General features: G+C 45.4%; 1 protein-coding gene across 2 annotated transcripts in view; it reads left to right on the plus strand.

Moving 5' to 3' along the window:
• The window catches only part of FIG4 (FIG4 phosphoinositide 5-phosphatase), a 534,658-nt gene that overhangs the window by 98,899 nt on the left and 418,019 nt on the right, over positions 1–17,740 (plus strand). For both annotated transcript variants that reach the window (XM_040428862.1, XM_040428863.1), the window contains exon 3: positions 6,460–6,558. In XM_040428862.1, the coding sequence (XP_040284796.1) occupies positions 6,460–6,558 (99 nt within the window). The remainder of the gene's footprint in view (positions 1–6,459; positions 6,559–17,740) is intronic.

The following is a 17,740-nucleotide window of genomic DNA, read 5'->3' on the forward strand; positions in this document are numbered from 1 at the left end:
AATTTTAAGGCGCATTGGCGACCATTTTGGTCGCCATCTGGAGCGCTGTATTGCATCAGTGACATGAACACTCTCCACATATAATGTTATATTACATCAGTGACATCACCGCTCTCCACATATAATGTTATATTACATCAGTGACATCACCGCTCTCCACATATAGGCAATATATTACATCAGTGACATCACCGCTCTCCACATATATGTGATGAGCGGTGATGTCACTGATGTAATATATTACTTACCGGTATATGTGGACAGCAGTGATGTCACTGATGTAATATATTACTTATGTGTGGAGAGTGGTGATGTCACTGATGTAATATATCACTTATAAGTAATATATTACATCAGTGACATCACCGCAGTCCATATATGGGTGATATATTACATCTGTGACATCACCGCTCTCCACATATAAGAGGCATATTACATCAGTGACGTCATCCCTTGGTGCTGGGGTGCGCAGCCAGGGCCGGCCTTAGGTGTTCAGGCGCCCTGTGTGAGCTAACCTTGTGGTAGTGTTACCTGCAGTCCTATGTAAAACCACAGATAACACTAGTGCTAAATAATGTAGTAGTGTTACCTGCAGTCCTATGTAAAACCACAGATAACACTAGTGTAGATCATGTGGAAGTGTTACCTTCGTCCTTAGTGTGCCTCCCTGTGTCTATCGCACAGACTCCATGCTGGCGCTGCCTCCTCTTCCATCTTCTTCCTCTTGCCCCGCACAGAACGTTCTGAAGCAGCTGCGTCAAGACATAGGAACACTGTGGGCACGGTGATACACACAGGGAGAGACACACACACACACACACACACAGGGACGGACACACACACAGGGACGGACACACACACAGGGACGGACACACACACAGGGACGGACACACACACAGGGACGGACACACACACAGGGACGGACACACACAGGGACGGACACACAAAGGGACACACACACACACACAGGGACGGACACACACAAAGGGACGGACACACACACAGGGAGGGACACACACAGGGACGGACACACACACACAGGGACGGACACACATACACACAAAGGGACAGGCACACACACACACAAAGGGACGGACACACACACACAAAGGGACGGACACACACACACAAAGGGACGGACACACACACACACACACACACACAAAGGGACAGACACACACACACACACAGGGACGGACACACACACAAAGGGACACACACACACACAGGGACGGACACACACACTGGCACACTCAACATCAGCAGCAAGGAGTTAAAGTCCAACCCTTAGTGGCCCCCAAAATCCCTGGGGGGGGGGGGGGGGTTGATGTAGTAGCAGGAAAGCACACACTGTCCCCCTGTCCTATATGAGCCCCCCCCCATGGCTACCAAATACCTGTAAGTTCTGTTAGTTGCTTGGCTGGCTCAGGCTGTGTCTGTTGTGGCTGCTGGCTGGGGCTCGCTCCGCCTCCTTCTTCTCTCTGCCTGTGCGGCAGCTCAGCTGCGTCACGCTCCAGTAGCCACTGGTCTGCTCTGTTAAAGAGACAGGCAGGCCAGGCAGCAGAGCAGAGCGGCCGCGGGCCCCGCCCCCTCCTCAAAGACCGTGACTTTGTGATGTTACATGGCCGGCGGGCGGCGGCGGCAACAAAATTAGGGGGCCCAAGTAAAATCCAAGTAAAATGCTGCTTGGGCCCCCCAGGAGCAACTGGGCCCGGGGCAGCTGCCCCTTTTGCCCTGCGGTAAAGACGGCCCTGCCTGGCATTTTAGGGGCCCTAAAGCGTGAGAAGAAGTCTGGAATCCAAATGTCTAAAAATGCCCTCCTAAAAGGAATTTGGGCCCCTTTGCGCACCTAGGCTGCAAAAAAGTGTCACACATGTGGTATCGCCGTACTCAGGAGAAGTTGAGCAATGTGTTTTGGGATGTCATTTTACATATACCCATGCTGGGTGAGATAAATATATCAGTCAAATGCCAACTTTGTATAAAAAAATGGGAAAAGTTGTCTTTTAGAGAGATATTTCTCTCACCCAGCATGGGTATATGTAGAAAGACACCCCAAAACACATTGCCCAACTTCTCCTGAGTACGGCGATACCACATGTGTGACACTTTTTTGCAGCCTAGGTGGGCAAAGGGGCCCACATTCCAAAGAGCACCTTTAGGATTTCACAGGGCATTTTTTACACATTTTGATTTCAAACTACTTCTCACGCATTAGGGCCCCTAAAATGCCAGGGCAGTATAACTACCCCACAAGTGACCCCATTTTGGAAAGAAGACACCCCAAGGTATTTAGTGATCGGCATAGTGAGTTCATGGAAGTTTTTATTTTTTGTCACAAGTTAGTGGTATATGAGACTTTGTAAGGGGAAAAAAAAAAACTTGTGACAAAAAATAAAAAGTTCTATGAACTCACTATGCCCATCAGCGAATACCTTAGGGTGTCTACTTTCCGAAATGGGGTCATTTGTGGGGTTTTTCTACTGTCTGGGCATTGTAGAACCTCAGGAAACATGACAGGTGCTCAGAAAGTCAGAGCTGCTTCAAAAAGCGGAAATTCACATTTTTGTACCATAGTTAGTAAACGCAATAACTTTTACCCAAACCATTTTTTTTTTATCAAAGACATGTAGAACAATGATTTTAGAGAAAAATTTATATAGAAATGTAGTTTTGACTGTGTTCACCTGAGGGTTTAGGTCATGTGATATTTTTATAGAACAGGTTGTTACGGATGCAGTGATACCTAATATGTATACTTATTTATTTCACTTCAACACAATAATGGCATATTTAAACCCAAAAAATGGTTTTAATGTCTCCAGCTATATATATATATTTTTTTTATTTTTATTTTATTTATTTTTTAGCGCTTTTCTTATGTAGGGGCTCATTTTTTGCGGGATGAGGTGACTGTTTTATTGGTACCTGGTGTTGCACTTTTTGTGATGTAAGGTGACAAAAATTGCTTTTTTTTTACATTTATTTTTATTTTTATGGTGTTTATCAGACGGGGTGGATCATGTGATATATTTATAGAGCCGGTCATTATGGACGCAGGGGAATGGGGTGTTTTTTTTCTTTTCTTTTTTCACTTGAAACTTTATTTCTGTCACACTCTGAGACTTCAACTTTTGGGGGTCTGATCCCCTCTGCAATGCATTACAATAAATCTGTATTGTAATGCATTGCCTGTTAGTGTATTACACTGAGTAATACACTAACAGGTTGCCTGGTTCTCCTCCGTCCCCGTAGAAGGCAGGTCCCGATGCCGTGCAAGGCATTGGGCAGCCTGTGTATGTCATCGGGCTGCCTGGTCACCCATCGGGTTCCCGCCACAGCAGCGCGGGGACCCGATGGCTCCCTTACCAGCCGCATGCACCTTCCAGCACTGACCGCTTCATAGAAGGGGTTAATCCGCCGGCATCGGCTTTTACAGTGATGCCGGCGGTTACAGCAGGGACTGTCGGGCCCTTGCAGTGATCGGGCTCGCTCCGCTCCGGTGCCCCCCGCCAGATCACCATGACGTAATAGTATATCAAAATGCGGCAAATCACTTGCCGCCATGATGTACTATTATGTCATATGTTGGGAAGGGGCTAAAGAGGCTCTTTCACAAGGATCAACCCTATTAAACCAGGCATACTGGCTGGTAAGGCTCATCGTGCTGACTTAAACAATGCGGATCTCCGTACAGTATTATTCCGAAGTTTTGAACAAAGCATCTTCAGATGAAGCATCCGAAGCTCGCTTCACTCAACACTACTAGTAATATCATATCACTATATACTATAGCTTCACCACACTGAGATCTGCTCAGAAATCTAATCTACATATTACTGATATGATATTACAAGCACACAGCTCTTGGACAGAGTTCTGTCCTCTAGCTCCTGTCAATCAAACATAGGGGAGGGGGTGCGCAGAGGACAGGGGGTGTTATAAAGCAGCTCTCAAAAGATTTATCCCCGCCCAGTTGCTCATTTGCATATGAATAAAAACACTGATTTCTCTGCAGCTGTTTATTGTACAGACAAAATTATTGTTTTAATCAGCTTGATGAGCCCTACCAGCCAGTATGGTTTAATAGGGTTGATCCTGATGACAGAGCCTCTTTAAAAAGCATGTCCACAAAACAGTTTATAAATCCAAATGTGTTTTACATGCATGTTGACATGGTGTGAAAACATTATAAAACACAACCTGAAAGCCCACATATTTTCCGTTAATTATATCATATTTATGGTAAGTCATAAACCGTATCTTTACTCTTTACTCTAGTTCTGATATACTGCCATATAATTTCAGTGCTTCTTACCAGAATACTAGGATGTTAAATGAACATACTTATGAACCTGGTACAGGCTTGCCAGGAAGCCCAGATTCATTCATTGAGGAAAAAAAGTAACCACGAAAAGGGGAGGACTGCCCAAGATGATCCTCCCATGTGTGACAAAGTTCCTGTGGGTAGTGTCACTAGTGTCGCTCCAGCATTAAGAATTGATTTTGAAGCAGCTGATTAAAGCCATATCTTTCTCCCCCTATCTCTTCCAGCATTTAGGAGAAATCAGTGTTTTAAAACTATATTCAAATTAAGGGTGCATTCACACGACTGTATAAATGGATCCGCATACGTTCCACAATTTTTTTTGCAGCCCCAATTTCAATGCAGACAGCACACCATCTGCTGTCCACATCCGTTGTTCCGTTTCGCGGCCCGCAAAAAATATAGAGCATGTCCTATTATCCGCAACCGCGGACAAGAATAGGCATTCTATATATAGCGCCGGCCATGTGCGGTCCGCAAAATGCAGAACGCACATGGCCGTTATCCTTGTTTTTGCGGTATCTGCAGTTTGCGGACCGCAAAACACTTGCGGTCGTGTGAATGTAGCCTTATGCTTAAAGGGGTTGTCCTGACTCTCTCCCTACATCATCAGACCTGTGAAGGGATGATATTTGCCTGCTCTCCACTGCTTGTATTTAGCTTTTTTGGTCCCCCACTGACACTCTGGTCCCACATGTCAACATCCAGTTTGACCGGAGTGATAATACATCCTCTACGTCACATTGGGAATGAACAACTTCTTCCCAATAACTGCCTGAGAATTGACCCTTGTTAAAAGGACCTGTTTACCTGCAAAAGCCACGTTAACATGAATGAAGATCTGGAAACCTTTTACTTAGAGTGCTTATAATGTACATTGCATCGGACAAACGTGGTGGCAAATGGCCAAACGGTATTTAAGATAGTGCCTCGGTTTTACCTGCAAATCATACAGCCATTGGTCACTGCATGTGGACGGGGTTTTGGCCTCGCGTAGATGCCGCAGTGTATGTCTTTAGCTTCTCAAGGCTAACTATGCTTGTTTCTTAAAGGGCTTCTGTCACCCCACTAAACTGATATTTTTTTTTTTGTGTACTCATAATCCCTATCATGCGATATTGCTATACCTTATGTTATTAATAATTTTCGTTCAGTAGATTTTTCAAAAAACGTACTTTTATGATATGCTAATTACCTTTCTACCAGCAAGTAGGGCGTCTACTTGCTGGTAGCAGCCGCAGAAAACCGCCCCCTCCTTCTGTTGATTGACAGGGCGAGCCTCCTTATCTCAGAGCATCTGCGCCGAATGAACACAGGCGCGCGATTTTTGAAATGCTGACAGGGCTGGCCAGAGGAGGAGATCGCGGCTGGCCCTGTCAATCAACAGAAGGAGGGGGCTGTTTTCTGCGGCTGCTACCAGCAAGTAGACGCCCTACTTGCTGATAGAAAGGTAATTAGCATATCATAAAAGTACGTTTTTTGCAAAATCTAGTGAACGAAAATTATTAATAACATAAGGTATAGCAATATCGCATGATAGGGATTATAAGTACACAAAAAAAAAAATCTGTTTAGTGGGGTGACAGAAGCCCTTTAAATGTTGGGTCGTTCTCATGTCTAACATTTTATGGATTTAAACAGGTTTTCCAGTGCCATAGAAAATGGTGTCAGTTTACTCAGAGTTACTTATAAAAGAATGGATACTCACCCTCACTGATCCCCCGCTGTTACCATTATGATCTTTTTCCAGTCTCTGCTGCTCTCTACTTCTGTCCTATCTCAAAATGCCAATCACTGGCTAATCCAGTTCACTGCTAAGATCAGTGATTGGCTGAGCTGGCCGAGCTGGCCTTCCTTGGCAGGGACAGGAAGTGAAGAGCAGCGGGAACCAGACAAGCATCATAATGGCAGTTGTGGGGGATCGGAGAAGGCAAGTATCCGTTTTTTTATATGTTTTTCAGCTCCTCTGAGCCCCCAGCCTCCAATTTATCTTGCATTTCAAAACCCTTTTAATTGTATTCATGCTGTCTGTCATTCAGCTTGAAACCTGTTATGTGTATTCAAATGGAGCAATAACATATTTAGATGCAGATCTTTTTTTCTAAAATCATTGTATTTTCCTTGATAATTAGAGATATTTCCTCGTGGGGAGCAATCATGCAGAAACAAAATACCGTGTTTTGAAAATCGACCGAACTGAACCCAGGGACCTGGTTATTATCGATGACAAGGTAAGATCCAGGTACATACCGAATAGCTCATAATATAGGACATCTTACTATTTATACCTGGTATTAGTTTTGTATAATCTTACAACAGACACCCCGTGAGCCGGCCCCTCCTCCTTCCAGTTCCTGCCGACTTCCCCCGATGCAGGACCTGTATAGCTCTGGCGCGCGCCTATACCAACCAATAACAAAGCTCCTTTCTGTAAGGAACTTTCCTATTGGTTATTTCAGGCACAGGCAGCATCACTGCGCTGCCCGCTCCTTTCACAGCGCTCACTGCACTGATGAATGTGTGGGAAAAGTCTAAGTCATATTGGTACGCCTTAGACTTTTTTCAGGGAGTAAAATGGCCTGGCATCTGTCTGAGGCATCCGTTAACATACAGCTTTTTTTTTATACGTTAAACATATGACAAAAATCCCAAACTTCCATTATTTTCATTGTTCTGCTCATCTAACGGAGCAGAACAACAGAAATAATTAGTGGTGGTGTGAACGGGGCCTAAGAGGTGGGTATGCAGGGAACCATTACTGATCTAAATAACATGAAGCAATTATGGCAAAGTTATAAAGTCCAGTCCAGTATGGTGGATCTTCCCTGTACTTTATCACTTGGCTATAATAGCCTGCTGTGCATTTACTACACAGTACAGCACATACATCATACACCCTGCACTACATACTGTACATCAGTGTGAGATGTATTTGTTTCAGCGTGTGATGTGTGTGGTGCAGTGTGTATATCACAAACTGCTCTGCATACATTACACATATCGATATATTGCTGCACTTTCACCTTGTGGTACAGGTCAGACTGGATGTCCGGGCTCCCCTGCAGTTGTCCAGCACTCCATTCCTCTTAGGCTACTTTCACATTAGCGTTTTTAGCAGATCCATCATGGATCTGCAAAAATGCTTCCGTTACAATAATACAACCGCATGTGTCTGTCATGAATGGATCCGGTTGTATTATGTCTTCTATAGTCATGACGGATCAATCATGAACACCATTGAAAGTCAATGGGGGACGGATCCGTTTTCTATCGTGTCAGAGAAAACTGATCCGTCCCCATTGACTTACATTGTGTGCCAGAATGGATCTGTTTGGCTCCGCTTCGTCAGGCGGACAGCAAAACGCTGCAGGCAGCGTTTTGGAGTCTGCCTCTAGAGCGGAATGGTGACGGAACGGAGGCAAATAGATGCATTGAACGGATCCTTTTCCATTCAGAATGCATTAGGGCAAAACCGATCAGTTTTGGACCACTTGTGAGAGCCCATGACGGATCTCAGAAACTGAAAGCCAAGACGCTAGTGTGAAAGTAGCCTTAACCACCTCAGCCCCCAGTGCTTAAACACCCTGAAAGACCAGGCCACTTTTTACACTTCTGACCTACACTACTTTCACCGTTTATTGCTCGGTCATGCAACTTACCACCCAAATGAATTTTACCTCCTTTTCTTCTCACTAATAGAGCTTTCATTTGGTGGTATTTCATTGCTGCTGACATTTTTACTTTTTTTGTTATTAATCGAAATTTAACGATTTTTTTGCAAAAAAATGACATTTTTCACTTTCAGTTGTAAAATTTTGCAAAAAAAACGAGATCCATATATAAATTTTGCTCTAAATTTATTGTTCTACATGTCTTTGATAAAAAAAAAAAATGTTTGGGTAAAAAAAAAAATGGTTTGGGTAAAAGTTATAGCGTTTACAAACTATGGTACAAAAATGTGAATTTCCGCTTTTTGAAGCAGCTCTGACTTTCTGAGCACCTGTCATGTTTCCTGAGGTTCTACAATGCCCAGACAGTACAAACACCCCACAAATGACCCCATTTCGGAAAGTAGACACCCTAAGGTATTCGCTGATGGGCATAGTGAGTTCATAGAACTTTTTATTTTTTGTCACAAGTTAGCGGAAAATGATGATTTTTTTTTTTTTTTCTTACAAAGTCTCATATTCCACTAACTTGTGACAAAAAATAAAAAGTTCTATGAACTCACTATGCCCATCACGAAATACCTTGGGGTCTCTTCTTTCCAAAATGGGGTCACTTGTGGGGTAATTTATACTGCCCTGGCATTCTAGGGGCCCAAATGTGTGGTAAGGAGTTTGAAATCAAATTCTGTAAAAACTGACCAGTGAAATCCGAAAGGTGCTCTTTGGAATATGGGCCCCTTTGCCCACCTAGGCTGCAAAAAAGTGTCACACATCTGGTATCTCCGTACTCAGGAGAGGTTGGGGAATGTGTTTTGGGGTGTCATTTTACATATACCCATGCTGGGTGAGAGAAATATCTTGGCAAAAGACAACTTTTCCCATTTTTTTATACAAAGTTGGCATTTGACCAAGATATTTATCTCACCCAGCATGGGTATATGTAAAAAGACACCCCAAAACACATTCCTCAATATCTCCTGAATACAGAGATACCAGATGTGTGACACTTTTTTGCAGCCTAGGTGGGCAAAGGGGCCCATATTCCAAAGAGCACCTTTCGGATTTCACTGGTCAGTTTTTACAGAATTTGATTTCAAACTTCTTACCACACATTTGGGCCCCTAGAATGCCAGGGCAGTATAACTACCCCACAAGTGACCCCATTTTGGAAAGAAGACACCACAAGGTATTCGCTGATGGGCATAGTGAGTTCATGGAAGTTTTTATTTTTTGTCACAAGTTAGTGGAATATGAGACTTTGTAAGAAAAAAAAAATCATCATTTTCCACTAACTTGTGACAAAAAATAAAAAATTCTAGGAACTCGCCATGCCCCTCACGGAATACCTTGGGGTGTCTTCTTTCCAAAATGGGGTCACTTGTGGGGTAGTTATACTGCCCTGGCATTTTCCAGGGGCCCTAATGTGTGGTAAGTAGGTAAATGACCTGTGAAATCCTAAAGGTGCTCTTTGGAATATGGGCCCCTTTGCCCACCTAGGCTGCAAAAAAGTGTCACACATCTGGTATCGCCGTATTCAGGAGAAGTTGGGGAATGTGTTTTGGGGTGTCATTTTACATATACCCATGCTGGGTGAGAGAAATATCTTGGCAAAAGACAACTTTTCCCATTTTTTTATACAAAGTTGGCATTTGACCAAGATATTTCTCTCACCCAGCATGGGTATATGTAAAATGACACCCCAAAACACATTCCCCAACTTCTCCTGAGTACGGCGATACCAGATGTGTGACACTTTTTTGCAGCCTAGATGCGCAAAGGTGCCCAAATTCCTTTTAGGAGGGCATTTTTAGACCTTTGGATACCAGACTTCTTCTCACGCTTTGGGGCCCCTAGAATGCCAGGGCAGTATAAATACCCCACATGTGACCCCATTTTGGAAAGAAGACACCCCAAGGTATTCAATGAGGGGCATGGCGAGTTCATAGAATTTTTTTTTTTTGGCACAAGTTAGCGGAAATTGATATTTTTTATTTTTTTCTCACAAAGTCTCCCTTTCCGCTAACTTGGGACAAAAATTTCAATCTTTCATGGACTCAATATGCCCCTCACGGAATACCTGGGGGTGTCTTCTTTCCGAAATGGGGTCACATGTGGGGTATTTATACTGCCCTGGCATTCTAGGGGCCCTAAAGCGTGAGAAGAAGTCTGGAATATAAATGTCTAAAAAATTTTCCGCATTTGGATTCCGTGAGGGGTATGGTGAGTTCATGTGAGATTTAATTTTTTGACACAAGTTAGTGGAATATGAGACTTTGTAAGAAAAATAAAATAAAAATTCCGCTAACTTGGGCCAAAAAAATGTCTGAATGGAGCCTTACAAAGGGGTGATCAATGACAGGGGGGTGATCAGAGAGTCTATATGGGGTGATCACCCCCCTGTCATTGATCACCCCTCTGTAAGGCTCGATTCAGATGTCCGTATGTGTTTTGCGGATCCGATCCATGTATCCGTGAATCCGTAAAAATCATACGGACATCTGAATGCAGCCTGACAGGGGGGTGATCAATGACAGGGGGGGGGGGGTGATCAATGACAGGGGGTGATCAGGGAGTCTATATGGGGTGATCACCCCCCCTGGAAGGCTCCAGGGAGACGCCTGTATGTGTTTTGCGGATCCGATCCATCTATCAGTGGATCCGTAAAAATCATGTGGACATCTGAATGGAGCTTTACAGGGGGGTGATCAATGACAGGGGTGTAATCAATGACAGGGGGGTGATCAGGGAGTCTATATGGGGTGATCACCACAGTCATTGATCACGCCCCTGTAAGGCTCCATTCAGACGTCCGTGTGCGTTTTGCGGATCCGATCCATCTATCAGTGGATCCGTAAAAATCATGCGGACATCTGAATGGAGCTTTACAGGGGGTTGATCAATGACAGGGGGGTAATCAATGACAGGGGGGTGATCAGGGAGTCTATATGGGGTGATCACCACAGTCATTGATTACGCCCCTGTAAGGCTCCACTCAGACGTCCGTGTGCGTTTTGCGGATCCGATCCATCTATCAGTGGATCCGTAAAAATCATGCGGACATCTGAATGGAGCTTTACAGGGGTGTGATCATGACAGGGGGGTAATCGATGACAGGGGGGTGATCAGGGAGTCTATATGGGGTGATCACCACAGTCATTGATCACGCCCCTGTAAGGCTCCATTCAGACGTCCGTGTGCGTTTTGCGGATCCGATCCATCTATCAGTGGATCCGTATAAATCATGCGGACGTCTGAATGGAGCTTTACAGGGGTGTGATCAATGACATGGGGGTAATCAATGACAGGGGGGTGATCAGGGAGTCTATATGGGGTGATCAGGGGTGATCAAGGGTGAATAAGGGGTTAATAAGTGACAGGGGGGTGTAGTGTAGTGGTGTTTGGTGCAACATATTACTGAGCTACCTGTGTCCTCTGGTGGTCGATCCAAACAAAGGGGACCACCAGAGGACCAGGTAGCAGGTATATTAGACGCTGTTATCAAAACAGCGTCTAATATACCTGTTAGGGGTTAAAAAAAACACATCTCCAGCCTGCCAGCGAACGATCGCCGCTGGCAGGCTGGAGATCAACTCTCTTACCTTCCGTTCCTGTGAGCGCGCGCGCCTGTGTGCGCGCGTTCACAGGAAATCCCGGCCATCGCGAGATGACGCGTATATGCGTGATTGTGCGCAGCGCTGCCACCTCAGGAACGCGAATCTGCGTTAGGCGGTCCGGAGGTGGTTAAAGAGGACCTTTCACTAGTTTAAAAACTAAAAACTAACTATATCACTGGGCGGAGTTTTTGTTTTAGGGTTGTCCCTTGCTGCAGCGCTGTGAGTCCCAGGCTACGAGCTGTGTGCTACGATTGGCCAGCGCTGCAGCAAGGGACAACCCTAATACAAAAACTCCGCCCAGTACAACAGAGGGAGCTGCAGACACCGGAGCCTATACCGGGCGAACGGAGCGGCGCCCAGACATACTAGTAAGTACAGGGGGACCCCTGGGCGCCGCTCTGCCCACTGATATAGTTAGTTTTTAGTTTTTAAACTAGTGAAAGGTCCTCTTTAAGCTCCATGCCATGTTTGTCATGTATGACTCTTGTACAGGCCTTTTTGCGACATCTGCTTTCAGTCTATATAGATAGACATAATATGAGAAATCCTGAAGAGTCTAGTGACAATCGTATGCTTCCAACTTTGTGCAAACAGTTTGGGGAAAGCTCTTTTCTGTTCCAGCATGACCGTGCCTGTGGGTAGAAAGTCAAGTCCATAAAGATATGGTTTCATTTTGTTGTGGAACAAAGTATGTGGCCTGCACAGAGCCCTGACCTCAACCCCAGCTTTGGGATTAATTGAAATGGAAATGCAGATTGTGACCCAAACCTTTTCTTCCAACATTGGTGTCTTACCTCACGAATGCTCTTTTGGCTTATTGGGACAAATTCCCACAGACACACTCAAATTCAATTCTGTATATCTGCAAAAGGCATCCAACCTCATATTAACATCAAAGAATATGGTATGTGATGGTCAGATGGTTTACAGCTTTCGGACTCCTGCATATTCCACTTTCAACTGTTTCAGCGTCCTCAGGGAGCAGAGGGCTCCCTGCATCAATTTTCCCCTGCCGTCCATGGTTTAGCACAAGCAGATGCATTGTAGTGAAGTCATAGCACCTGCTGCACTGAGCTACAGGCAGCACAGAGCTGCCCCTTTCTGCTCTGTTCGTCAGGGGAATGTGGGGTAGGTGAATAATGAAATTAAAGTTAAAAGGGTTGTCCGAGTTATGAAAAAATAAATATATAGCACTCTAAATCTGATGGGCAGCCATATATATCTAAGCTAAGCAAGTTTTGGCAAAAAATAAATATTTCATCATTTCCCTGGTTCTCTTTTTTTTTCTGAGGTTTTCCTCATGAATATTTGTGCCCCTCCCCCTGCTCTGCTAAGAGAGTGAATATAAGTGCTGCCCTAAGTGAAATGTCTGCCTACTGGGAGATTCAGCAGCATGTTGTATGTGTCCCAGCTGTACAATGACACTGCTGATACACACAGGATCTTCCTCCTACCTGTTCTTGTGCAATGCTGTGCAGAACTCCTCTGTCAGCTCCTGTGCCCAGCATTTGTCTCCTCGCTGCCTGCAACTACTCAGTAAAGCTTTCAGCCCTGAGTCTGTGCTGCTGAAGGGGTTAAGAATCCAGGGAGAGAGCAGACTGAAGTGCAGGGGGCTGTGGCCAGCACAGTGAGGTCTGGTGTACAGACACATATCTGCTCTCTCAGGCTTGTGCACAAAATAACATAAGAGCAGGGAGAGAAGCAGACATCACAGGTCATGTGACCCTCAGTGAAATCTGAGAAAGCAGCAACTGAAGATAAAGTAAGTGAATTGTAAAGTCTTTACATTTGCCTAGTTAAAAACATACAAAGAACAAAAAAATAACTCAGACAACCCCTTTAATAAGGTTTATCACCATGTGGGAACATCATACTGTGTGCTGAACTACTTGGAATTTATAACTTTCTTTGGGGTGCCATTTAAGGGGGCATAACTCTATCAGAGGTGAATGTAAGGGGGATATCACTCTGTGTGGGGGCACAGAAGGAGGCATCACTGTGTTTTGCGAGCCACATAAGGGGACAACACTGTTTGGGGAGCAACATAAGGGAGAACCTCCCTGTGAGGAGAGCACTTTAGCTGGCATTACTGTGTGGGAGCCATTTAAGAGGACATCATACTGTGTGGGCAGCACTTGCAGGGCATCACTTTGTGTGTGTTACTTAGGGGGGCCTTATTCTGTGTATGAGGCACCTCAGAGGGATCATCGTACTGTGAAGGGGGCTCCATACTGTCGGGAAGCACTAAAGGGGCACAATATTTTGTCAGGGGCACTAAAGGAGCATTGCATCCATGGGACGGATCCGTTTTGCAGCCCATAGACTTTAATTTTCTGAAACGCCTTTGGAGATGGCTTGTGGTAAAGAAATTAACATTCATTGCACGGGCAACAGCTCTGGTAGACATTCCTGCAGTCAGCATGCCAATTGCACTCTCCCTCCAAACGCTGCGACATCTGTGGCAGTGCTGTGTGATCAAACTGCACATTTCAGAGTGACCTTTTATTGTGGGCAGTCTAAGGCACACCTATGCAATATTCATGCTGTCTAATCAGCACCTTGATATGCCACACCTGTGAGGTGGGATGGATTATCTCGGCAAAGGAGAAGTGCTCACTAACACAGGTTTAGACAGATTTGTGAACAATATTTGAGAGTAATGGGTCTTTTGTGTATGTAGAAAATGTTTTAGATCTTTGAGTTCAGCTCGTGCAAAATGGGAGCAAAACCTGAAGTGTTGCGTTTATATTTTTGCTCCGTGTATATGGACTAAGCCCTCATTCAAAATATATTTTGATCAAAAGTGCCCAAAAATACACTAACACTATAAATGTTCATAAATGTAGTCATGCACATCCGCATATCCATTTATTACATTGTGCAGGATGTTTTTTTTTTTTTTTAATCTTTTTCTGTGATTTTTGTTTACTATTACCTGTTACTCCCTGCAGCTTTTACCATGACAGTGTTAAAGGAAACCTGTCACCGGAATTTTGGGTATAGATCTGGGGACATGGGTTGATAGATGGCCACTAGCACATCCGCAATACCCAGCCCCCATAGCTCTCTGTGCTTTTATTGTGTAAAAAATAAATAAATTTGATACATATGCAAATTAACTTAAAAGAGTCATATCTTACTTGTGTGACCAGAGAATAGTCATATTTTCAAGCTCTGACTCATCTCAGGTTAGTTTGCATATGTATCAAATCAGTTTTTATGCACAATAAAAGCACACAGAGCTATGGGGACTGGATATTGCGGATGTGCTAGCGGCCATCTAGCAACCCATGTCCTCAGCTCTATACACAAAATCCCGGTGACAGGTTCCCTTTAAAGCAATGTTGCTATCCTTTTAAGAGCATCTATAGTAGTCCCGCCATATTTCATGTGTTCGGTAATCATATTTTTGTAACCATATTTCATTACTGGAAAAAACACGCAGTTGTGACCTTGGCCAGCAAGGATTGGAGGTGCTGTAATTAAGATGCATCTCATGTTGAAAAGAGCCCCGAACGATGGAAATCTCACTAACTTAATCACAGAATAAGGCCTCCTGCACACGACCGTTGTGTGCACCCGTGGCCGTTGTGCCGTTTTCCGCTTTTTTTCGCGGATCCATTGACTTTCAATGGGTCCGTGGAAAAATCGGAAAATGCACCGTTTTGCAGCCGCATCCGTGATCCGTGTTTCCTGGCCGTGAAAAAAATATGACCTGTCCTATTTTTTTCACGGCCAACGGTTCACGGACCCATTCAAGTCAATGGGTCCGTGAAAGAACACGAATGCACACAAGATTGGCATCCGTGTCCGTGATCCGTGGCCGTAGGTTAGTTTTTATACAGACAGATCCGAAGATCCGTCTGCATAAAAGCTTTTTCAAAGCTGAGTTTTCACTTCGTGAAAACTCAGAACCGACAGTATATTCTAACACAGAAGCGTTCCCATGGTGATGGGGACGCTTCTAGTTAGAATACACTACAAACTTTGTACAAGACTGCCCCCTGCTGTCTGGCAGCACCCGATCTCTTACAGGGGGCCGTGATCAGCACAATTAACCCCTTCAGGTGCGGCACCTGAAGGGGTTAATTGTGCTGATCACGGCCCCCTGTAAGAGATCAGGGCTGCCAGGCAGCAGGGGGCAGACCCTCCCCCCCCTCCCCAGTTTAAATATCATTGGTGGCCAGTGCGGCCCCCCCCCCCCTCCCTCTATTGTAATTATTCGTTGGTGGCACAGTGTGCGCCCCCCCCTTCCTCCCTCTATTGTAATAATTCGTTGGTGGCACAGTGTGCGCCCCCCATCGGCCCCCCCCTCCCTCTATAGCATTAACAACATTGGTGGCCAGTGTGCGGCCTCCCATCCCCCCCCATCATTGGTGGCAGCGGAGTTCCGATCGGAGTCCCAGTTTAATCGCTGGGGCTCCGATCGGTAACCATGGCAACCAGGACGCTGGTTGCCATGGTTACTTTGCAATAGTACAATAGTAGAAGATTCATACTTACCGGCTGCTGCGATGTTCGTGTCCGGCCGGGAGCTCCACCTACTGGTAAGTGTCATTGCTAAATGAACTGTCACTTACCAGTAGGAGGAGCTCCCGGCCGGAAGCAGACATCGCAGCTCCCAGGTAAGTATGAATCTTTTACTATTGTACTATTGCTAGTAACCCGCTGCCACCAATGATCGTGGGGGGGGGGTAGATGGGAGGCCGCACACTGGCCACCAATGTTGTTAATGCTATAGAGGGAGGGGGGCCAATGGGGGGCGCACACTGTGCCACCCACGATTACAATAGAGGGAGGAAGGGGGGGGAGGGCGCACACTGTGCCACCAACGAATTATTACAATAGAGGGAGGAAGGGGGGGGGGGGCGCACACTGTGCCGCTAACGATTTATTACAATAGAGGGAGGAAGGAGGGGGGGGCCGCACTGGCCACCAATGATATTCAAACTGGGGAGGGGGGAGGGGGGGGGGGTCTGCCCCCTGCTGCCTGGCAGCCCTGATCTCTTACAGGGGGATATGATAGCACAATTAACCCCTTCAGGTGCGGCACCTGAAGAGTTAATTGTGCTGATCACAGCCCCCTGTAAGAGATCGGATGCTGCTAGGCAGCAGGGGGCAGTCATGTACACAGTTTGTAGTATATTCTAACTAGAAGCGTCCCCATCACCATGGGAACGCCTCTGTGTTAGAATATACTGTCGGAAATGAGGTTTCACGATCTAACTCATATCCGACAGTATATTCTAACATAGAGGCGTTCCCATGGTGATGGGGACGCTTCAAGTTAAAATATACCATCGGATTGGAGAAAACTCCGATCCGATGGTATAAAAGGGACTCCAGACTTTACATTGAAAGTCAATGGGGACGGATCCGTTTGAAATGGCACCATATTGTGTCAACGTTAAACGGATCCGTCCCCATTGACTTGCATTGTAATTCAGGACGGATCCGTTTGGCTCCGCACGGCCAGGCGGACACCAAAACGACTTTTTTTTCATGTCCGTGGATCCTCCAAAAATCAAGGAAGACCCACGGACGAAAAAACGGTCACGGATCACGGAAAAACGGGACCCGTTTTTGCGGACCGCAAAAAAATACGTTTGTGTGCAGGAGGCCTAATGGGGTCTGTCTGACACGTGTGTTAAACATTCAGTCAGCATTCAGGTGTTAAAAGAACATTGTGTACTAATGTATTGATGTGCTCTGCTTGGGATTCATACAAGCCATAATTAGAAAAGTAAATGTATGATAAAAAGTTAATAGCAACTAGCCTAATAGTGCCGAAATTTGAAAAAAAAATAAAAAGGTAAGATATGTGTAAAATATGCAGGATTAGGGGGGCAGAGCCCGACCACGCTGGATGGTGGCTGCTTGATGTGAGCTCTCCCACCATCAATCTCCCTAAAGCCTGATTCATAGCACTATCCCGGCACTGTGGTGAGAACACAGACAAAGGAGAAAGCCAAGGACTCAGCAGGCACTCCGAAACCTCCTAGAACTCAACCAGATATACGTTCACAAACAAGCAGCCATGCCGTCGGCCCGCGTGTCCAAGATGGCACCGCCAAGCCCACGCACTGATCAGCTAAGCGAAGACTCTAAGGCGGAAAATTTGGCAGAACATC

The sequence above is a fragment of the Bufo bufo genome, chromosome 4 (genome assembly GCF_905171765.1).
Source record: "Bufo bufo chromosome 4, aBufBuf1.1, whole genome shotgun sequence".
NCBI lineage: Eukaryota > Metazoa > Chordata > Amphibia > Anura > Bufonidae > Bufo > Bufo bufo.